The sequence below is a fragment of the Echeneis naucrates genome, chromosome 13 (assembly GCF_900963305.1).
Source record: "Echeneis naucrates chromosome 13, fEcheNa1.1, whole genome shotgun sequence".
Classification (NCBI taxonomy): Eukaryota; Metazoa; Chordata; class Actinopteri; order Carangiformes; family Echeneidae; genus Echeneis; species Echeneis naucrates.
Window position 1 is genome coordinate 6,849,240 of NC_042523.1, and position 22,910 is coordinate 6,872,149.

The following is a 22,910-nucleotide window of genomic DNA, read 5'->3' on the forward strand; positions in this document are numbered from 1 at the left end:
GGGAAAAAAAAAAAAACACAAAAAAAGGTAAATGGAAAAAAAATACTCTGTTTCTTACGGAAGCGTATTGCATTTACTGGATTAAAAAAAATAGACACATTATCTCATTATTACGAGATTCTGGTCTCGTAATAACGAGAAAAGGATCTCGTTATTACGAGAAAAGATAAAGAAAAAGTAAACGTCAGTAAATCCTCTCTCAGTGGCAATAATGGTGCTGTCGCAGTTAATCTGCTATTACTATCTTCTCGGTTTGAGACAATGGGAAATACGTGTGTTTTCTTAAAAATGAGGATGTATTAATATTAGTATGCCAACACTGCGCAGGCATCTCAAGTCGTTAGGACTGTTCAGAAGGAAAGCCCAGTCTGACGTGATGGATGTCGCTCTCTTTCTGCAGGATCTCGTAATTACGAGATAATGTGTCTATTTTCTTTTTTGAATCCAGTGAGTTTCTTTCTTTCCTTTTCTTTCTTAATAAAATAATGTGTAAACTCTAATTCATCCAACAAGAATCGCAGTGAATTATTTCAAAAAGTATAAAAAAAGAAAAGTAACTTGAGAGTGTTTCAGCCTACTTTTCCCGTTGGATTCCTAATATTCATGGTTGTAGTCGGATGTTCATGAACAAAACGTTATTATTGTCACCGAGTTCAAATTGAATCGATTCAGATATTCTAATTCTTCAATGAATCTGATTGGCAAGTTATCTAAGTTATTTCTTTTTTTATTATACGTTTAAAAAGATGCCCTCCTCCCAAAAAAATCTCAAAAACATAAATTTGGCACATATAAAATACTATTATATACAAAATACTAACAATACTGTATAACAACATCAACAACAATAATAATGGATTGGGGAATTTCAAGGAAAAAAATGTTTATGTATATATTAAAAGACCCGAGGAGAGTATCTCAGTGGTAAGTTGACTGAAGTTTCTAGGAGATACTCTTTGGTGATTTGTTGTCTAACTGTGGAGTATCCTGTCTCCATGTGGCCATTCTTGGTATCACAGCCAGCATAACATCTCTTCCGTATTTCAGCTCTCGAAGCCTGTTCAGTCAGTCTGTCAACGACAGCCCTCTGAAAAACGTGATTTGCGTTTATCATTTATTTTACCACCCATGTGCTTTTTCTTTTCCTTAAAAATGTATATACTAAAGACCTGCTCTGTATTGTCATTTATCAGCTTTCAAGACAACACCTTTTCTTTTATACAGAAAATAGTGTGAAGTCAGTGGGTTGAAACGGTGTATGTGTTCGTTTCAAAGTAAAACTAATTTCTAGACACGTTCTAATATAAAGCTTAAAGATTGATAAATAAATAATTGATAAATAAACGATAATAATAACCCTATTTTCACAGCATTGTCAACAGTCGCCAGAAAACTATCCGTATGAAAAATAAGACCTCTATGGGAGCCAGCAGTGACAGTTGACCGATTGTAGTTCCGGTTATCAGGCTTTAAATTTGGAGATGAACCGTTTCCTGTTTGAGTGGGACTTCCTCCGCACATTCACTTAATGCGCTTAGTGAGCGCACTTGCAGAAAGATGCCAGTGGATTTCGCGAGACGCTACCGGCAAAACGGAAGTACAGAGACAAGCTGTAGGGCAGTTGAGCCGAAACCTGCTGACTCTTTCCAAAAACCATAGTGTAATGCTGCAGGGTTGAGATGCCCTAGGGGAACTTCACGGTGTTACCTGGTTGGCTGCTGAGGAGTCGACGAGGTCACGGTCACCCAGACACACGCCCCGCAAGCTAGGCAGTAAAATAACTCGCCTCAGACTGAGGAGACGGCAGGTGAGCATGAAAAATGTCACTTCCCACGGATTACGGGTCACTTCTCTTTCAATTTGGTGATTGCGTTTTGTGTTTGTGGGTCGGTTTGCCTCACTTTTTGAATTATTTTCATCTTCTGAAGCAGCATGGCACCACATCCGGTAGTCCAGGCCATCATCGATTTCACAGCTGGAGCATTAGGTGGGTTTGTCCGCTGAGTAAGTTTGGATAGGAAAATTAGAAATGGGCTGCCTTTATTTTGAGCCTCTCGGGTGTTTTACCATCTCAAAGCACTTTACAATTTATGTCCCATTTAATAATTCACACACGCATTCAAACACTCTTGGTACAACAGCTGGCTAAAAATAGACTAAATTGCCTGATTTCTTTTATTTTCTTTATTTATATTTATTTACTTATTGCAAGGCTAAAACTTAAACACAGCAAAGTAATGAATCACCATCCTGCCTTTCCTGTTCAGTTGAGAGGGAAGAGTACAATTAATATTTTGTCATAATCTCAAGCAAAGGCTCTATATCTGGTTTATGGCTGTATCTTCTAAGAGAAGGAGAGGAAGTTCCTTATGAGGCTGACTTTGGGCAGTTCCACTGTGAGACATCATGAACTCAGAGGTATGATGGCATCGTCTGTTGTTGTCTTTGCTCAGGTGGTACAGCTTGTGTGCTGAGCGGTCAGCCGTTCGATACCGCAAAGGTGAAGATGCAGACATTCCCCACCATGTACCGTGGCTTCACCCACTGCTTCATGTCGAACTTCAGGCAGTCAGGACTCCGCGCTCTTTACAAAGGCTCCATCCCAGCCCTTATGGCCAATATCAGCGAGAACGCTGTGCTCTTCTTGAGTTATGGCCTCTGCCAGGATGTTATCCGTCTCGTAATCAAGGTGGATAAAGGCACAGAACTCAGGTTCGACTCTTACCTGTCACTGCATTTGTTCACGTCACAATCTCTGCAACTGCCCACTCTGTCCCCTGTCCAGTGAAGCTTTTTGTTGTGTGCCATATTGCACAATGCAAAAAAAAAAAAAAATGTCTGTGATCACATATTTTTTTTTTTTTTTTCACATTTAAATTATATACAGACTTGAAGAGCTGAAGTGTGAAAGATATGATTCTGAAATCAGTGTTGGAGGTTCAGTAGAAGTTCAGAGCATATGCCAGAAGATTGTTACAAACTAATGAAGTGAACAATAATGGGCTATTTTAAAAGGATTGCTTGTGAAATTTAAGCGCAAAGTTATCTATACTGTAAGCCATTATATACAGTTAAATCTTTGACATTGCCAATGCCCGATCTTTCCTTGTCAGCATGAGAAAAGCCATTCAAATGCGATGAGGGGCAACATGATTCCATGCTCTGGAGCAGAACACCTTACTTTCACAAAATTATCTTAGCTACGCTCAAAGGATGCATTTCAGTCAGTACACTTAATTTCCAAAGCCATCTGTGTGTCAGCCAATTTGAGCAGAACAAGAATGAGCTATTATGTGAGATGACAATAGGAATCATTAGTATGCATTCTTCCAGAATGCATACTTTTCCTTATTACTTTTGTTCTGCCTTTTTTTTTTTTTTTTCATTATTCATCAGTGAGATACAGAAGGCATCGGCAGGGTCTTTGGCCTCTGTCTTCTCTTCCATGGCCCTATGCCCCACTGAGCTGGTGAAGTGTCGCCTGCAGGCTATGCATGAAATGGAGGCAAGTGGCAAGATAGCAGGCGGACAGAGGAGGTCAGTGTCACTGGAGGTCAAAGAAGACACTGCAATGAGCAGCACGTGTTTTGTTTTTGTTTTTTTTTTTTTGTGACTTTTATGTTTTTTAATTTCAGCACAGTGTGGACAGTGGTGAATACAGTCTTAAAAACTAATGGTCCCCTGGGATTCTATCAAGGACTCACGTCTACCATTGTGAGGGAGATGCCAGGTTACTTCTGCTTTTTTGGGGCCTATGAACTGTCTCGGTCTACTTTCGCAAAGTATATGGGCAGAGACAAGGACAATATAGGTATGTTTATGATATTTTTCCTTCTGTATTTAATGGGGTATTCTTAGAGTTTGTATGTATGTGTATAGAATAATATTGATCTTTGCAGGTATTCTTCCACTCATGTTCAGCGGTGGTTTGGGGGGAGCTTGTCTTTGGCTGGTGGTCTATCCCATAGACTGTGTGAAGTCCAGGATCCAGGTGTACTCCTTAGCAGGGAGACAAGCGGGCTTCATGAAAACTTTCATGGGTATCGTGCGCACTGAAGGTAAGATCAGCCTGCGAATTGTAAAACTCTTGGATCTCAAATTTACTCCACATTGGCTTCCCAGATGCCTCTGAAGTTTCTTCATTCAGACCTTAATTTTGACAGCAGGGGAACAGAACCAGCTGGTTTATATCACATGACTATATAATCATAGCTTGAAGGGCAGCAACTATATAATTTACTTTTTTTTTTTTTTTTTTTTACAACCTTGGCTCAGTGGGGAACAGTGTTGACTTAAACACACATTTAGTGTCTAGACGTGACTTTCCATTTCTGTTTAAAACTAGCTAAGATGCTCAGAAATGACCTCTGCAGAGACTCACTTCTCACCTTAATAAATCTTTATTCAAATTGGATTCTTTTGGAATATTTACTGCATTTGAAAAGTTTTCTGAGCTTCTGAAAATTAATTGTGGTCTCACAGCCACCATGGCTGTTATAGTAATAGGCCTGCTTTCTGTAGCTATGTTTCCGAGTTTGACCTGCAGGCTGTAAAAGTATGGAGTTTGTGGTTCTACTGCCTCCTGCTGCCAGTCAGTGTTTGTAATGACCCAGGATTTAAAAAAACAAAAACTTTTTTTTTTTTTTTTTTTTAAAGGGAAAATGAAACGGCTCAAAAGGATATTGGGGACACATAAAACAGCAGCCTCTAAATGAATACGCCTGCACCATCTGGTGCTAACCAGGCGGAACAAAGAGATGAACAGTACATGGGGTGCAATACGTTAAATATACATTTGTTAGACTCAAGGAGGGGCCAGTATTTACATCATGTTGACACAGAACCTTAACAAAAGCCACAAAATGAGTCCCAAATGGACTCTAGAAGGGGAACTTTGCTGTAGTGTGAATACTTTGCCTTTTTTCATTGGCTTGACTCATCCATGGGGAATGACATGTTTTACTCTCTTGTCTCACAGGCTTCGCTGCTCTGTACTCAGGCCTGACTCCCACCATGATACGCACCTTCCCTGCCAACGGGGCCTTGTTCCTGGCTTATGAGCTTAGTCGCAGTTGTATGATGGAAGCAGTTGGTACCTGAAGCAAGTATGCAGTGAAAACACTTTTAGCTGTTCAAGTATTTTTTGAATAACCTGACTATTGTCTTGAATATAAGATTCCAGGTGAGCTTAAAAAAGAATGACTGTTGTGTTTCTGTTGTAGCTGTATTTGAATACCTTGCAAAGAACATTCTGCAACACAGGCCACAGTCCTTTCAAATAAAGTTTGTTCTGTAAAGTGTGCTGTGAGCACATTTTTCAGTGAGTGTTTGGAAAAGATTAGTCTAAGTCAGAGAAAAAGCTAACATAGACCAGCCAGATGAACTTGTTCTCCAACATGGTTATGCTTCAACAATATTTACATTTAAAGGGCAATTTGCTGTTGGCAGTGTTTATTCCCATGTTTGCCCTGGAGGTAAAAAAACAAAAACAAAAAAAACAAACAATTTAATTTAATTTCATGTAATTCTTTGTGTTTCCATTTGCTTCTCTTCTTTAGCGGAGGCAACCAACTCTGAGATGAGTTGCCCATTGTGACCACAAGAGGACCCCATTCACACTGAACAGCAGTTAGCTGTACTCATGCATGACATGCATGTATATGGTTAACAGGTGAAGCCATAATATGCATAACATAACTTAAACAATTAAGATTGTAAATTTGTTTGTGATTTCTTTTTTTTTTTTTTTTTTTTTTTTAATATTGGATCATTTTAGAGCTCAGTTCACCTGAAACACTTTAATCTGCTGGAGCAGTTTGAATTTGATCTATTCAAGATTCACTGATTTTAATTTGGCCCAAAATTTTATTTTTCAAGCATCACAAATTAAAATGAATTATGCATCACTCATTGACTATACATAAATATGTATGATAAATATGTTCTCACCACAAAATAGTACACACATTTTTTTGCTGCTTTAGACACCATTGATGTTACACAGCTGCTGAATTCCTGTGTTTAAATGAACAAAGTGAGCTTGAGGTGTGTAGCCTAAGTCACTGTCAAGTGAGCAAGTCACCATGATTGTCCCTTTTAAAAAGATCACTGAAAGCTAATGATAATGAGCTGCTGGCATGTTAGTTCACATAGCTGTGTCATATGACATGCAGTGTGTTATGCAACTTCACATTATAGACGATACACAAAAGTACAATTAACACAGAAAATTGTAATCTTGCTGCTCTTTTTGCTCCACTCTTGTGCTCATCTATAAGTTTTTCCATTTTTATTTTCATTTCAAATTTTTACTTGAAATTCCATAGGAGTGTGTGAACATACCTGACATTGGACATCATCTGTGAACTGGTAAATGTGCATGACATCTACTTGGTATATTTTTGCAAAGCGAGTTCTTGTGTATTTGTCCCTGACAAATAAACAATACAGATGTAACGTAATATTTCTTTACCTAAAAAATGTCTTGCTTACTTTTCCCAGATGTTACACAATTTAAATGTGGAGGGAAATGTATTATTAGGGGAAACCTGAACATGATCACACTCCTTGTTGTCACAGCAGCTCTTATGTTTCACGGCGTGGATGCTACCTATCGTTTATTCATAACCTGCACTCAGCAGGTGTCAGACTTCAGGGCATGATTGTGACGGTATAATGGGAAAACTATGAACTTTTCAATAGAAGGGCAGTCAGGCTCTGTGGTTCATGTTACCTGTTGGCACCCAGAACTGAGTTCACGCATGAGTTGATGTGTATGTCTTTGGCTCATGGAAAGCTACAGTAGATGAGGGAAAGGAGGCAGATCACGCACCACAGGGAGTAGAAACAGATAAACAAGAGCAGCTCTTTTTCACTTGCCTCATTACACAGGCTACACATCCTTACTGATGATCTCAACAACATCCAGCACAGCAGAGATGGTTACACAAGGTAAACTTCAGATAAACTCTGTGGAGAACGTTGAAGGTAAATAATATTTTTAATCTTTTATCCTGAAAGGGGACAGAAATTGTGATTCTTTTTTGAGAGTGAACATTCAGGGGTAACAGGTTATTTGAGAGCTACCAAGAGCTGGAACTAACAAATATTGTTTATTTATTTTTTTTTTTTTTTCTGTAATGTTACCCATTTTAAACGTTTAGTTTATATCACTTCATATTCACTTTTAAGGAGACAGACTGGAGACCTCTAATAAAGGTCAACAAAAATTAACAAGGAAAAACTAAATCTGACATCAAAAGCACAGTAGTTTTAGGCAAAATGCTCTGGCACTTCTCTACTTGAAGTGTTGCAACATTCCTCAGAGATTAATTACCTCATTAATGACAAACATGAAATGTGTATCCACTGCACCTTGTTGCCCGACTGCTTCAATGTTTTGTGCCACCTTTACTAAAAGGTGCTGCACCACATATTACTATATTATTGTCTGATTGTGTGATTGTAAAATCATTACTACAATCTTCAGTCTAGACTGAGACACTAACGTGTAACAATAGTGTGTTGGAAATTAGTGGGTGTAGATATCAGGAGCGACTCTTAAGTGTTTTCCACTCTCTTTTCAGATAAGAGCTCGGGGAAGCTGGGTTGTTGCGGTTGGCTGTTGGCCATCATCTCTCTCATTTTTGTAATCGGATTATTCCCATTCACAATATTTATGTGTGTTAAGGTAGAGTGCATTTTTGTGTACTGCTGATCAAGACTAGAGCATTATTGTTATTTGATGGAGAAGCTAATGTCTTTGCGTTGGACCTGCTGTGAGTGTTTTTTACTGTGGATTTACTGCTTTGTTTTAAAGGCAATTTTATGATTTCAGCCAAGTTTTATCAATAATCCTCATGAATGTTTGCCAGGCCAGGGAAATCTAAAACTCAAACCATCTATTTTGACCAACTACTTAACCAAATATTTTGAGTAAAGCACATTTAAGAGACAGAAGTGTCCTTTTTCTATTAAAGGATCTGTAGTCAGGTCCTTTTTAAAGCCAATATGTGGATATGGGATTACAGCATCATTCAAGTTACTCTGCCAAAGTTAGCTAGAAGAACAATGTGTTAACCCTGCAGTTTAACGTTTCACTTTATTCACCACACAGTAACTAGAGGCACCATGGCAACAAATTCAAACAAAGATCTGCACAAACTGGCTGGGGGGGAAAAAAAAAAAAAAAAAAAAAAAGTCTGGCTGTGGGACTGTCAGATGCAGTGTAGCCTACCACAGTTAGCGGCTGATGCCTTACCTAACCCTGAACTGACCTGGGTCAGCTCTCGATGGTGGTCTAACCTTCACAGTCATGCTTCTGTGATTAGTTCAGTTAACTGGCTAATATAATTTCTCTTTGTTTGCACTCATTTGTTTGTCTTTCTTATGCTCTTTGTACGGCTGGTTCTAACTTCCAGATAGTGAAAGAGTACGAACGCGCCGTCATTTTTAGACTTGGCCGGATCACAGACAGGAAGCCAAAAGGACCAGGTTTGTCACATATATTATATGCTATCTACACACCAGAAAAATGTACCCAGGCTGGAAAATGAATCTTTTTGGAAAGTTGGTTATAAAATATCTTCCACTATCTGTCTGGAATTTATGACAAGATAGTTTAATGAATGAGAGAAGCTTTTCTTATTTGATCAAATCTAAACAAAGAGCTATCAACTATGGCTGTCAACGATGGATACACAAAATAAATGTAATGTTTGTGTCTATGCAGGTCTTTTCTTTATTCTGCCATGTACTGATAACTTTGTGAAAGTCGATCTGAGAACTGTGTCCTTTGACATCCCTCCGCAAGAGGTACTTTTTTTTTCTCCCTTCATTTTTTTATATTTGTTCTATTTAAGATATTGTGTATATTTTCTGTATTCCGTCTTGCAAGTTTTTTTTTTTTATAACCTTTACAGATCCTCACTAAAGACTCCGTGACAGTTTCCGTGGATGGCGTTGTGTACTTCCGCATCTATTGCCCCATCTCATCTGTGGCCAATGTGACCAATGCCCACTCATCTACGCGCCTGCTGGCTCAAACCACCCTGAGGAACGTGCTTGGCACCAAAAACCTTGCAGAACTTTTGTCTGACAGAGAAGGCATCTCGCTCAGCATGCAGGTGAGGAGAAATTCTGAGGTAGTAAGATTTCTGGGAAGCTTGGAGGACATGAGGGAAGAGAGAATCTTCAATTTCATAACTGTGAAAGGAATTTTCAATCGTAAAATCCTGATTCATTTATTTTGTCACGGCCATTGCGGGGGCCTTTTACAGTCAGGTGTTTTTAAATGCACAGAAGAACAGATTTGTTTTCTCTCACCGTTCCTCAAACAGCTTCTTCCCCTTTTTGTGTTTCTGTGAAAACAAGAATTCAATGTTTACCTCTTTGCCATCAGTCATGGAGCATTATTATCATTTTACTAACCACTGATAATTATGTTTGGATATTTATTGGCTTTTTTTGTGTTTTAACCAGAGAACAAATTTATCTCAAAATAAGCCAATCAAAGGCTTAAAGGCTCTCCAGAGCTAACAGTGTTTTTCTGGCTGGATTGTTTTTTTATTTGATATCCCCTACAGGAAGCTCTGGATGAAGCCACTGATCCATGGGGTATTAAGGTGGAGCGGGTGGAAATCAAGGATGTCAAGTTGCCCCAGCAGCTGCAGAGAGCCATGGCGGCAGAAGCAGAGGCCAGCCGGGAGGCCAGAGCAAAGGTGAAGAGAGCGCTGGATGATCTAATCTTATTTCCTCTATATTTTTTTTGTTTCAATAATGACAACGAAAGAACAGTAGGAGCAACATGAGCAGAGACCAAGATCTCCTTTGTCTGTGTTTCAGATCATTGCAGCAGAGGGAGAGATGAAGGCCTCCAGGGCCCTGAAAGAAGCCTCCCTGGTGATCTCTGAGTCACCTTCTGGGCTCCAGCTACGCTACTTGCAAACACTCAACACCATTGCAGCAGAGAAGAACTCAACCATCATCTTCCCTTTGCCTATAGATATGTTGCAGAGTTTCATGCAGAAGTGATAAATCTTTTAAGAGCTAAAATTAAGGCAGATTTGCACTAGTGTTATGTGTCTGCAGTTATAAGTTTAAGTCGTATCTTTTAAACCAACAGCACTTTTTAAAAGGGCCAGTGTGTCATCTTTAGTGCCATCGGCCCAGCCCTCATACGTTTCCAGCACATAGGGGCACTAAATACTACAGACTGGCCCTTCGAACATATATTTCTAATATTTTTACCCCCCAAAAAAGAACTCTGTCATGATAATGTATTTAAAGGTTTATACATTACTTTTTTTCTTATGTTTTAATGCTTAAATACAAAGTGCAACATATACATATAGATGTTAGTGTCTCATCACGGACCACAATGTTTCAATTAGCTAAGCTACAGTTGCAGTTCTGGGGAAGGACAAATAAATAAAGATATGAAATGCACAAGAAATGTAAAACAAGAACGCACATTAACCTAATAAAGACATGCTTCCATATAAAATTATCCACAGCATGAGTTTCTGAAATACTGAAAACAATCATTGCAACAGAATTCCTGTGAATAAAAACAAAAACAACAGAAATGCTAATGTCCCTGTGACACGTCAACCCCCTCTGACATTGGGTGTAAACTGTAAACAAAACCTCTTATTCTAGTGTGGAACTAACATTCGCTAAAAGAGTACAAGGTCATGTCCATAGGACACAGAGGCAATCAGTGCAATCAAAGTACCTGATGGCAAGAAATATAATTTCCCCTCCCTTTCAGAACACAGTAAAACCCACCAGCAACCAAGTTAAAACATAATCAACTTGTCTGAACAATAAACAACTCACCTCCAACCCAATTTCCATTTGAGCAGATTTTCATATTTTAAATCTGGGGAGCTAATTATTAAATCCCATTATTATCTTAAAGCAATTACTTTTTCAAACTATTCTCGTATATCTGGTGATCACACAATGCTCTTTTAAAATATGTACACACATTCTGTACATCCAAATAATTTTGATACAAAGAACAACCTGAAAAAAAGACTGTTGTTATGTAAACATGAGCATAAAAGTAAAACAAACAAAAAACTACGGTAATACAAAAAACCAAAACAAAAAGACAACAGGTTATGGCAGTTGCTTCCTTTCGATGATTCGTCACTCTCAACACCTGAGATTATTCTCTGCAATGAGACATGAGGTAACAGCTTGCAGCTTTTTTCTTGAGACGAGTTTTCCTAAATGCACGAGATGGACCCATTGAAGATGGAGATCTGGAAGCCGTTTGTTCTCAAAGTTTTTCTTGTGGTGAAACAGAGTTTCATGAGACACAAACAGTTCCACTTTGCTGCAAGAGCAACGATAAGGTACACTTAAAGAAAACGAAAGAAAAAAAACAACTGATGAAGAGACGCTGGATTCACGTGTTCAAGTCAATACTGTTTTTTCGTTTTGTTTTGTTTTTTGACAGCAGCCACTATGTTCGCACTATCTATGGCTGATTTTTGCAGCAGTTACCTGCAGACGTATGACAGCCATGGCACACGATGGACTGCTGCATTGAATGATTTCGTCTTTGGTGGTCTCTGCCTTTTTGTTTTCACCCATGTTTGTTCGTTTGTCGGCAGGGTTACACAAAACGCACTGGACCGATTTGCACAAAACTTAATGGAGAGATGGGGTATACATTTTGATTCTTGTGTGGCTTGATCCAGGATTTTTTTTTTTTTTTAAATCACTTTCCCTTCTCACTGACATTTCTTGTCAGCATTAAGCCTTGGTAGAGTCTCTATGAAAAGACATGCTAGGTTTGTTTGAAATAAGTACATTTTCTTAGCACGACTAAAAGTGATGGAGCATTAACTCACGTGAATAATGTAAAATAGGTCTGAAATCTTTAATACTCGTTCTTCTTGATTTCATTAAATAAATCCTGCTCTTTCATTATAAGCAGGAGGTATTTTTTTTTGCCCCCTCCTACTTCCACTCTATTTTGTCACACTGTAGGTAATCCTAAAATAAAATTCATTATAGCTGGAAGACAGAACATGCTTTAAAGAGATCAATACATGTACAGTTTTTTTTTTGTTGTTGTTGTTGTTGTTAAAAATTCTGATCATTAACTTTAACTTAGCTAAACTGTGTTGGCAGTTCAATGAGTTTATGAGTTGGTACGTTGTTGTAATCATACATTTCAGGTCAGTGCTGATTTCTAATTGTTTTTAGGAAAAAGTGGGGTGGATGATTGAGGTTTGATGTATAGGTAGTCATTCATACACTTCTGATACGTGAACTATTTCTGCATGAAAATATTGAACTTGCCCCAGAGAAGAATCCGCACTTGTATAACTGACTGAAGGTAGTTTTGTGGTTTTCCTTAAAAGTATTGCCTGTGCCGTTGCTGGTGGGAGAGATTGGGCAGCAAAGGCGCTTCTTGTGTTCGTTGTTGCACTTTTGATGTTCTGCTAAGTCTCATTCGTCCATCATCCTGAGCGCTGGGATGTGACTGTGGAGATGTTGATGGAGGCGAAAAACATGGAAATGAGGCACTGTGACTCTGATCCCATTCTCTCGACGTCTATCATGACCCAGGTCTTTCATCTCATCAAAGCTTTTTTGGGGCGTTCAAATGGAATAGAGAAAGAGGAGGGCAGGCATTTCCACTTCGGACAATAAGAAGTGTGGTCATTAATACAATTCTTTAGGTCAGGGATTAAAATTCCTACAGTTTGAATTTTGGAAATGCCTCACATGGGTGGATGGCAGTTCCCGAAAAACGTATTTGTGTTTGTCGACCTAAATTATGTAAAATCCTCCCATTTTAACTCAGAGGAACATTCAACGTAGTTAAAAAAAGAAAAATTGGGCCAGATAAGACAGACTGGTTGGAGTTTGGAGAGTGTCACTGATGATATGAGTGTGGTCGGGCGGGGGAGCCCTGGCCGGAGATTGGCCGATGAATGGGGGAGGAGCTGGGGGACATGCGAGGGCTCAGCTCGCCTGTCTGGAGCCGCCACAGCAGTTCCTCATTGGTGCGACTCAGCCGCTTCTTCTCGTTGCTCTCCTTTTCCACGTGCACCTGCAGGTTGGCGTTCTCCTCCGAGAGTTGTCTAAGGAAGAAGAGAAGAGGAGTGAGAAGGACTTAAAACGGAAATGGCACATACTAAGTGCGCAGGCTGACATCTGAAATTTCCTGCCACTTGCATAATTATGATCCCTGCCTGTTTTTACAGTAGTCCTACTTTGAAAGAGAACCTGGATATGTCTGACAGTACTTTTGCCCAATGCTGAATTTGCTTTAAATCACCACACAGGCAGTATAACTCTTATTCGTTCACTGTTCAGTCGTGGCGTAATTACTCTTTTAAATTCAGACTGACCTTTAAATTCACTTCTACGGCATTTCACCTTTGTGTATTTAGATTCACCTGGACACAGCGAGGTTCTTGTCTATCCGCTCCTTCAGGTCTTCGTTCTGCTGCTGTAACACTTGGAGTCTCTCCTCCAGGTACACATTCTTTTCAGCCTGCTCAAAAACACAGAACAAAAAGGTGCACAACATTAAATTCTTTTGACATTGCAGCCTCGAACATGGTGATCGGATGATGTGGGTTTGCAAAGGAGACATTCGTCCTAACCACTGTTTGTCATTTTATTCTGCAAATGGCTTGAAATGGGAGAAACAGATCGAAACAAGCATCACGTTCCTTTGTTGCGAAACACAAGCAGAAATTTGAAGCCTACTATTTTCTCCAGCTCTGAAATCTTCAGCTCCTGCTGATGAATTTGTTGATTTTTCATTTCCAAAACTTCTTTCAGACTCTTCAAGTCCTCCTCGATGTGTTTATATGGAGCCAAAGCATCCTGCCAAAAACCGACAGTCTGAGTGAAAACCACCCTCAGCCTAAATATACTGTGCTGTAATGAATGATGAAGCAGTTACCACTATCTGCTCATCTGTGCTCTTGCGAAGAGCCTCCTCGAATCGCTTGGCTCGGTCTCTGAGGCAGCCATTCTGAAATGTCAGTGTATCCACCTGATCCTGTTGGCCACACAGATTTTGATGTCACTAACCACAAAACGTATGATACTACGTATCTGCATCTGTAAAACAAACAAAAAACAACAACAACAAAAATAAAAACAAATAAACAAAGCTAAACAAAAAAAGCTTTAACCTGCAGTGACAGTCTGATCTTTTCAAACTCTTCTTCTAGGGACTTCCTCTGCTGTTCATGGGCCATCTTCAAATCTAAACACAAGAGACATACAACATTGTGTAACATCTCCGAAGAATGAGTCAGTGAGGAAAAGCGGCAGGTTTTAAACACAGTGTTTACTCTTCACAGTCCTGGCATGTTCCTCCTGTAGAGTGGCCAGTGTGTCACTGTGAGTCGTCTCCATCTCCATCAAAGACGCCTCATGGTTGTCACTCATCTCCTCAACCTGCAGACAATCACAGCCATCCTTTACACCAGTGATCAGCTGCACACTGTGTCACGAACTAACTAAGCATGCATACACACCAGGAGTGTAGTAATGAGTTGTGTAACATGCTGTTAGCAGTTTCGGGTTCCTTTAAAAGGGAAAACAATTCACAGTGAGATCTGAGGCCACAAATATCGGCACCCCCGCAATTCTGTCAGATAATACACCACTTCTCCCGGAAAACTGTTGCAACTTGAAATGTTTTGGTATCCACATGTTTATTTCTTTTGTTTATCATCGGAACAGCACAAAACACGGAGAAAAAAATTCACACCGCACAGAACTCACAAAATGCACTGGACAAAATTACTGGCGCCTTGTCAAAATGGTAAGAAATCCTTGCTTTTCAAGCTTGTGATGCTCCTGTAATTTGAATTTAGACCCATTTGTGACAAGTAACGTGTGGGCAATCTAGCAATCACACTTGCAACCAGTTAAATTGGAGAAAAGTTGACTCAAGCTTTATGTTGGGTGTCACACTGAGCCCGGAGAAAATATGTTTTGGGGCTGCTTTGCTGCTTCTGGCACTTGATGTCTTGACTGTGTGAATGGCATCATGAAATCTGATGATCACCAAAGAATTTTGGGGTGCAACATAGTGCCCAGTGTCAGAAAGCTACGTTTCCACCAGAGGTCATGGGTCTTCCAGCGGGCCAATGACCAAAGGAAACGTCAGAAAGCACTACAAACAGAGCTAGAACACTTCTGAGGAGATCTCAAAACAATCTGAAAAACCCGGAGCAGTTTGCGAAAGAAGAGCGATCCAAGATTCCAGTAGAGAGGTGTAAAAAAACTCATTCACGGTTACAGGAAGCGATTGATTTCAGTTATTTTCCCCAAAGGATACGAAGTTAAGGGTGCCAATAATTCTGTCCAGGGGCATTTTTTGAGCTGTGTGTGGAATTGAATCAGGTTTGGGTTTTATTTCTCTGTGTTTTGTGCTGCTCCACTGCAAACAAAAGAAATAAACACGTGAATATCAAATCACAACATCTTCCTGGGACAAGCGATGCACTGTCTGGGACAATAGCAGGGGTGCCGATGTTTTTGGCCGTGACTCTAACTGGGACACACAATAGTTGATTGCAATTTTCAAATGCTTTCAAATGCAATCACGCGCCAACGTCTTGCATCGGACTTCTGCAGTTATTAAAAAGTCTTTGTTGACACACACACACCTGCTCCTGCTGTTTGACCCGTAGCTCCTCCAGCTCGGCTTGCTGCTGGGCCTGCAGGCTCTCTGCCTCAGCCATGTGCTGCACTTTCAGCCTCTCCTCCAGCGCACCCAGCTCCCTCTGCTGCTGAGCCCGCAATCCCTGCAGCTCAGCCTCAAAACGATGCTCGAGTTCCTCCTTCTCCTGCTGCAGTTGCTCCCAGTGTGCAACACTGAAAGCTGGAACATAATGTGGAGACGGATGATGAAATTTCTTTCGCTGGATTAGGTTTTATGTCACATACTGACTACAAAGGAGAAAACTTCTACACCAAAGTTAATTTTCGCCTCCTGTATTTGAATATTCTTGATAAAAGCATGTGCGTTATGAACCTGTCATAGCGGCTTTTTAAGTTTCTGGTGCATAGTGTTTTATCATGGACTAAATGCAGACTTCAATCAGCAGAATCGTTTCATGAGGAGTCACTTGGCCCTCCCGTCGCTTGTGGTAGTACAGTGTATAAAACATGCTATACTGGGAGATAATCATGGCACATTTCTTTCAGCATTCCCTGTGGTGCCGATTCTATCAAGCCGTATCCCACTTACCCACTTCATCCCTGATTCTGGCAAGCTCCAGGGACAGTTCCCTCTCTTTCACAATGGCACTCTCGGTCTGAAATGCAAACACACACGAGTGTGAGTGCCTCTGAACTACACAATGAGGCACCACAGCAAGCATTTGATTCAAACAAATGTGACAGTGTTGGGAGAAAATTTAAGATGCTGAAAAGCAAAAGTGACACAAATTATATTACAGACTTAATTAGAGTGATAAGAGCATTGTGCTGATATTACTGATATACTGCCAGTTGCTAGCCCTCCAAAAGTCCTGCTCCTGAGAAGGCTATAATGTTGGAGCAGTGTCAATATTTTGTTGTACTGTTAATATAAAAGGACCTTCCTGCTACATTTACAGTTTCTTTCCATAAAAGTGGAGAATTGGAGAAGGATTTGTTAAAGTAAAGGAACACAACAACCTGAACATCCCTGTTATTCTAAGGTGATACAACCACCGTCTAGACTCACTGAATAATTCAGAAAGTCATTACACTGAAACTCATTACTTTACAAGAAAAGCAGGTTCGAGTAATGCTGCCATAGATGATTATGTCTGTATGTCCTCCATAACTTTTTAGCAGCAAAATGACTATTGTATGACTGTGAGCCAATAACTAACCCAGTAAGTATTAAGGTGAGAGCCAGTCTAAAAATAATAACTTCCTGTCACCTGTTGAAGAAAGTCTAGCATAATACAGTATCTCTCTGGATTCAGTGTTGTTTAATGTTTAATGTTATGTGCAGTCAATTTAAATCAAACAAATGCTAGTAACAGAGGTTTTGGTAATGATAACGTCATTAATAAAAGAGATTTTCCCAAGAAATGTTCACATTATAAAAATGTTTCAACTCTGAAAGATATCATTTATGAGAAGGAATGTCAGTCTCGTGGGGGTCTGCTGGAAATAAGCGGTAGGAGTGAGTGAGTTTGCTGGGGTTGATGTGACAGCTTTTCAAGGGGCCCTCATGGCGCCCGTGCCTGAGATATATATGACCGCTAAAGACACTGAATTATATAAATATTCATATGTTGTTGGTTGTGAAATATTTCCTCACAGTCCCTAACGTTGATCAGCAGAGACCCCCCCCCCCATGCAACTCAAGCGATGAAACTTTTTTCAATACAATTTAGCTGATTGGCTTGTTTGTAAAGCTTCACTTTACCATTAATACACGTGACTAAAGGTCAGTAACTGTTACCACAAGCCATGCAGCTGTGTGCTGCCTGATGCACATAGATCACAGTGAGACAAAGAATAAATGCAAGGCGGATACATCAGTCGGTGAAATGAGGATTGATCCCAACTTTAAACGCGCGGTAAGATAGTTTAGCACACTGTTGCTCAGATATAAAGCATAGATCACAAAGCAGGGCTTACTGGAAACAATGAAAGGGAGAGACTGCTCGGAGCAGGTGAAATATGTAGGAGATACTGTCTCTTGACAGCAATGATGTCACCTACTAAGAGGTTTTACTTGGAACATGCAATCATCGGGGAGAAACTGCAACCTCATGAGGGATGAAGGGTGGTCTGCTGCTTTTTCATTTCGTTTCTTACTCCACAATCCCACCTCTGCTCCTACCCAACATCCCCCAGTCCTGCTCAAACAACCCCTTATTTGATCAGCAGGGAGTTATGTGTGATATGACATGCATTCTGATTTCCTTATTCAGCCTTTAGCCAGGCAACATAATGCATTTATGTTTAGTGTTGCAGCTGAATGGGGACTGCTTCCATTATCAATTACTGTAGATGTAATATCTTTGTGATTCACTGACTCATTTCTAAGTATATAGCATAAAAGAGGGGGAAGTCAGGGGTTGGATTTCTTTGACTACAAGTTCAAAACTCAAAGCTATCTAATCATCAGTGAGGTAAAAAAATAACTATGATAATTCTAATAATCTGAAAATCAGAGAAGATGGAACCAGCTATTGTTAATAGATATAAGAAAAAAAAAATGTTTGTCTCTAATTATCAGTTAGTCAAAAGATGCATGATTCTGAGTGTTAAGGGTTGCTCAAAATCCTTCAACTGTGCAGTTGCTGTCTCCTTGTCCTGAAGAGATTCAGGCTACAATGAGCACACGGCAGGAATTTCATGTCTGAGAATGTGAGCTCCTGTAGCTGCAGCAACATCAGGCCAACATGAAAATAATGCATCCTAAATGGAAGTTATCCTATATCATCAATGTACAGTCATGTGCTAAGACAATAATTAGCCTAGCATATGTGCATTAAGGACACACAGCTGAAATACAGCAGCAATAGCATGTTATGTAATGTCCATTCAAACTCCAAGAGCAAAGAAAGAGGGACAGTGCGACAGACGAGCCAGCTTTGACTCAGCACAATCATGCACAGATTTATTCTCTCCGGCAGCCCTGTCTCCACAAAACAAGTGAACATAATGCTCACAAACAGACACACTCAGACCCCCACCAGACACACACATGCGCACAACCGCATATACTTAGAGGAATCCTCGGTGCTGAAAGAAGCCTTCTGTCTGCAGAAGATCCTGCCTTTACCGTTTGGTCCAGACAGCGCAGAGGGAGGAAAATGAGCCCACAGCAGCAATGGCCCATACTAGGATAGCAGACAGCAGCATCCCTGAGCCGGTATGGGGAGGCAGCAGTGACAGATGCAAGTGCCAGAAAGATACAGAAAGATAGACAGAGGAGAGAAGGGGGAGGGAGCAGGGCGAAGGAAGAAGAGGGGAGGAGAGACGGGAAGACCAAAGCCTCACCTCGTTTCCTGGTTTGCGACCGGCATTTATCAGAGCTAGAACAAAGACTGCCAGCCCCAGCCCAGCTCTGCCTGCTGGCCCATCCCTTAAACCCCCACCAGCACGCCCTGTACCACATTCACACACATGCCAGGGAGTAGAACACACACACACACACACACACAATTGCATATACACGCATGTGCCGTCTTTTGCATCTTTCAGAAAAAAAAAAAAAGAGAAGGAGTAGAGCAGAAAAAGACGGGGGAGGGAAATGATCAATAAGCAACCAATTATTTGCTCTGTTACTCAGCTCGGGGAGAACACCAACATGCAGCAGGCAGTTCAGCAAACATCAAACTCTCATACGCTTAATCGAATATAATGGATTCTAAATGGATCTGTCTGAAGGTATGAAGTCTAAGTTGCAGCTTTGGTTGTAAAGTTTCTTGCAAAAAAAAAAAAAAAAAAAGACTACATGCACCTGTCTATACCTGTATTTCTTCAGCCAATCTCATACAAACATTTTTGTACAAGCTAAAACTAAAAGCCAACTAAACGCTAATTAGAGTATGTTGTCACTGTTCGTACACATCTCAAACATACACACAGCTGAAATACAAGATCTTGGACCATAAGCTGAAAATGGACATTACCCATTATTGCAACCAAATAATCATTCAGGGATATACATTAAGCTCACGAACACCAAATTAAAGCAGCCGAAGGGGAGACCCATCCCACCATATTTATCATTTGCAAGTATATTTTTAATGCTTTTTGTGTATTTTGAGGTTGTTTGTTAAATTTAAAGCCTTTCAGGATAAAGTGCCTTATAAAATCAATGCTGTATTCTGCCTTTCAATTCAACAATAAATCTAAACCAACCTTCCACCTGAGCTTAGTGAGCCTTCTGCCTGTCTCTCTCATCCTTCTCACTAAAAGCCCAGCTCAGCCAAGGCAGGCCACTCTAATTTCATTTCTCATCTCGCACTGTAGCGTAGAGCCCATGGGTGGGGCTAAGAAATTGATGAAATGCAAGCAAAGGAGCAGGAGAGGGCAAGCAACAAGGCAGTTAATCTAGGTTCTAGAGGAAGCGGTGTGCACGCCAGCTGGTTCTTCTTCAGAGTATTTCCACATCATTGGCAGTGACAGTTCACACAATAAGCAGGGCCGAATCAACATATTCTGTCCACTTGAACACATAAAAATCCACAAAGTGGAATACTGGAAATCCCTTTGGATCTCCCCACAAACAGTCCAACTGCTACTTCAGAGAGATTTGAAGCCAGAGATTGTCTCTGTGATGCTGACAACAAAAGGCAGAAGCTACAGGTTTCTTTTGAGCCAGTGAATGCGCTGCGCTTTCTTATGTATGCAAAGTGAATGAGTAGCAAGATAAACTAAGGAGGCAGGAGTGATTTAAGCAAATCTGGGATTGAGTTTGCATGATTTTTCAAGTGGTCCATTTAGCATTAAGCCAGTTTTGTTTGTATAAACCCCATGTTAGTGTTATCATGCTTAAGATTTATATATTTGTTTCAGTATGCCACTCTCTGCTTTTCATTTCCATGTGATGTGAAAACCTGCAAGCAGCGATTTGATTCATGCCTGATATTGGAAATACATCCATCACAATGGCAGTGACATTCACTTTATCAAGTTATTCTTGTTTTTTGTCACACTAATGTATTTAAAAGTAAGTACAGATTTGGAAATTCATTCACAGAAGTTTTTGATGCAAGAAAAGATCGAATTTAAGACAATTAGGAGCAAAATGATAGAATCTGGAAAAGTCTAGGGGATATTTCTGGGATTCAGCTGTGACGAGCCATCTGATGAATGTTGTGACCCAAGCCTCTTTGCACAGACCTTAAAGGGAAGGGAAGAGTAGGAAAATGCAAATGGCCCCGTTTTATAATTTAGAATGAAATAAAGTAGAGTTCTCAGTATTTCACTTAACAGTAATCATGCTTAAATTGTCACGATCACAAAATCTTCAGAATTGTATTATTTCATATTATTATTATTGTTATGATTATTACTGGTCATGGTATTAATGCTATTATTACTTCTTCTGTTGCTAATTAAATTGTGAAACATTAACAAAGAAACTGCAAATAATCACGCTGATGAAAAGTGTAGCAGTACTATTAACACAATATGAATATTTCAGTATTTAAATGTCACAGTTTTTGTCATCACTGGTGTTAACAGCTCAGGGCTCATTGCTCTCTACCTTGTTACAGAAGTGCTGAGTAGTGATGCTGAAGACGTCCAAACACAGGGAAGCTTTCTTCAGCTGGGCCTGAAGGCTCTGGAGCTGCAGGGCCTGCTGCTCACAGCGCTCTCGCAGCTGCTGGATCAGAGCGCGGTCCAGCTCCTGGGTCCTCCCGGTCCGGACTGCACTCTGGACCGCTGCGGTCCGCCCCCGAACTGTAGAGGCAGTGAGCAGAAAGGTGGACAAAAAGAGATGAGGCTGAAAGATTTTCTGAAACATAATGTCACATATCTTCTAGCTTCAGTATCATAAATCTAACTGTCACCAGGTTTCCAGTGCAGATCTGTGTGAAGCATTTTCTCCTGTCACACCACCTGAAAAACCCCTTCCTCTATTTTAAACTGCACATTAACTGGGTTAATGGAAACCGCCCTCTGCAAAGGCTAACACCATTGTAAAGACTTTGCAGTGTGCAAGAACAAACCCGCCAATCAACATTCATTTTTAAAATTTAAGAATTGATGAATTGATGACAAGTAATTTATCAAGAGAAAAAAAAGGTACATAGTGTTTCCAAATAACCAGGATTTCCTGCTATGGATTTGTTGTATAGTTATTGAATAGTAAATTTAGCAGTTGTAGAAAGAGAATATGAGCTTCAGCTATTTTATTCCTTGTTTTTTGTAATATATATATATATATATATATTTAGTTTTTTTATATATTTAATCAATGGAAAAGCTGCACCCAAGCAACATCCCTTGTTAGCTATGTCGAAGAGCTGAGTGACACCTACTCGATCAGATTCACTGCTGATTGGTCGGGACCTCAGTGTTTTATATCCTCCGACAAGGATAAATGGTCTGTCCAAGTTACTGTTACTCAAGATTGCTCCCTGCTCACACCAATCAGCAGCAATTTCCTCTCTGGTGAGTTGGGCACTTGTGCTGGGAACAGTACGTGCATCTCAGGTTATTCAGTCTGCTCTGCGAAGGAGAGTGCTGACTTGTGCTGTGGAAATATGACCCAGCAGGATTGCTCCTGAACAAGCCATCCCAGCGTTACAGCAACTGTGGCTTGTTGCTATGACGACAGCGGGCTGCCATGAGCCTTGTAATGAAATGTGCGTTGGGGCGGGGGGAGTGAGAGAGAATTTTAAAGGTGCAGTACAAGCTGAGGGTGCTACACATGCTGACTATTTCTTCGTCCTTTTGTTCCACTTAGTGACGAACCAAACACACCATATCAGATATATAGCCTACGTGTACACAGTATGCGTTTACATGTGCACACACGCTACAGTGTGATGACTGCGTGTGGGTGAGACTCACCAGAGGACTGAGGCTTGGGCGAAACCACCGCAAATCTTTTCGGGGAGGACTTTGGTGGCATCACAGCCTCTGCCTCCCGCTGCATCTCCCTCTTGGAAGCTGTGCAGTAAAGAAAAATTACATGTACCTACATGAACATTATCTATTGCCTGCTCCACCATTCAGCAGTTACATTTTTACTTATTTAAACAGAATTTACTCAGATTTTTCAAAACATATGAATTTAAAAATGTATTATATATTTCTATGATCTAGTCTACAAATGGGAAGTCGCCACTGATACTAAAGAAACTCATTGAACATTTGTGGACCGTTTGATAGCTTTGGCACATTTTGAAGACTGTGGTAGCGGTATTATTTTATTCTTTAGT

The 22,910-nt window shown here is 40.2% G+C and overlaps 3 protein-coding genes across 4 annotated transcripts; 2 read left to right on the forward strand and 1 right to left on the reverse strand.

The window, feature by feature from the left end:
• The first annotated feature begins 1,535 nt into the window (after positions 1-1,535).
• slc25a15a (solute carrier family 25 member 15a) lies at positions 1,536-5,712 on the forward strand. 2 transcript variants are annotated; one of them, XM_029516720.1, is made up of 8 exons: positions 1,536-1,807; positions 1,932-1,987; positions 2,454-2,712; positions 3,397-3,537; positions 3,636-3,811; positions 3,900-4,058; positions 4,979-5,105; positions 5,559-5,712. In XM_029516720.1, the coding sequence occupies exons 2-7, from the start codon at positions 1,933-1,935 to the stop codon at positions 5,098-5,100; spliced, it is 912 nt and encodes a 303-aa protein (XP_029372580.1). In that variant the 5' UTR covers positions 1,536-1,807; position 1,932; the 3' UTR covers positions 5,101-5,105; positions 5,559-5,712. The 2 variants fall into 2 exon arrangements, with proteins under 2 accessions (XP_029372580.1, XP_029372581.1); XM_029516721.1 differs by having other exon boundaries at positions 1,929-1,987; positions 5,559-5,693.
• A 1,146-nt stretch (positions 5,713-6,858) lies between these two features.
• stoml3a (stomatin (EPB72)-like 3a) lies at positions 6,859-10,490 on the forward strand. Its single transcript, XM_029516722.1, has 7 exons — positions 6,859-6,987; positions 7,587-7,690; positions 8,421-8,493; positions 8,732-8,814; positions 8,922-9,125; positions 9,585-9,719; positions 9,844-10,490. The coding sequence occupies exons 1-7, from the start codon at positions 6,909-6,911 to the stop codon at positions 10,030-10,032; spliced, it is 867 nt and encodes a 288-aa protein (XP_029372582.1). The 5' UTR covers positions 6,859-6,908; the 3' UTR covers positions 10,033-10,490.
• Positions 10,491-11,102: 612 nt separating this feature from the next.
• On the reverse strand, positions 11,103-18,847 carry mtus2b (microtubule associated tumor suppressor candidate 2b). The gene is made up of 9 exons (XM_029516719.1): positions 18,791-18,847; positions 16,247-16,313; positions 15,663-15,877; positions 14,337-14,442; positions 14,175-14,248; positions 13,940-14,038; positions 13,741-13,860; positions 13,425-13,522; positions 11,103-13,106 (listed from the first exon to the last, which is right to left on the reverse strand). Exons 1-9 carry the CDS (start codon positions 18,845-18,847, stop codon positions 12,899-12,901), a joined length of 1,044 nt encoding a protein of 347 aa, XP_029372579.1. The 3' UTR covers positions 11,103-12,898.
• Between the last annotated feature and the right edge of the window lie 4,063 nt (positions 18,848-22,910).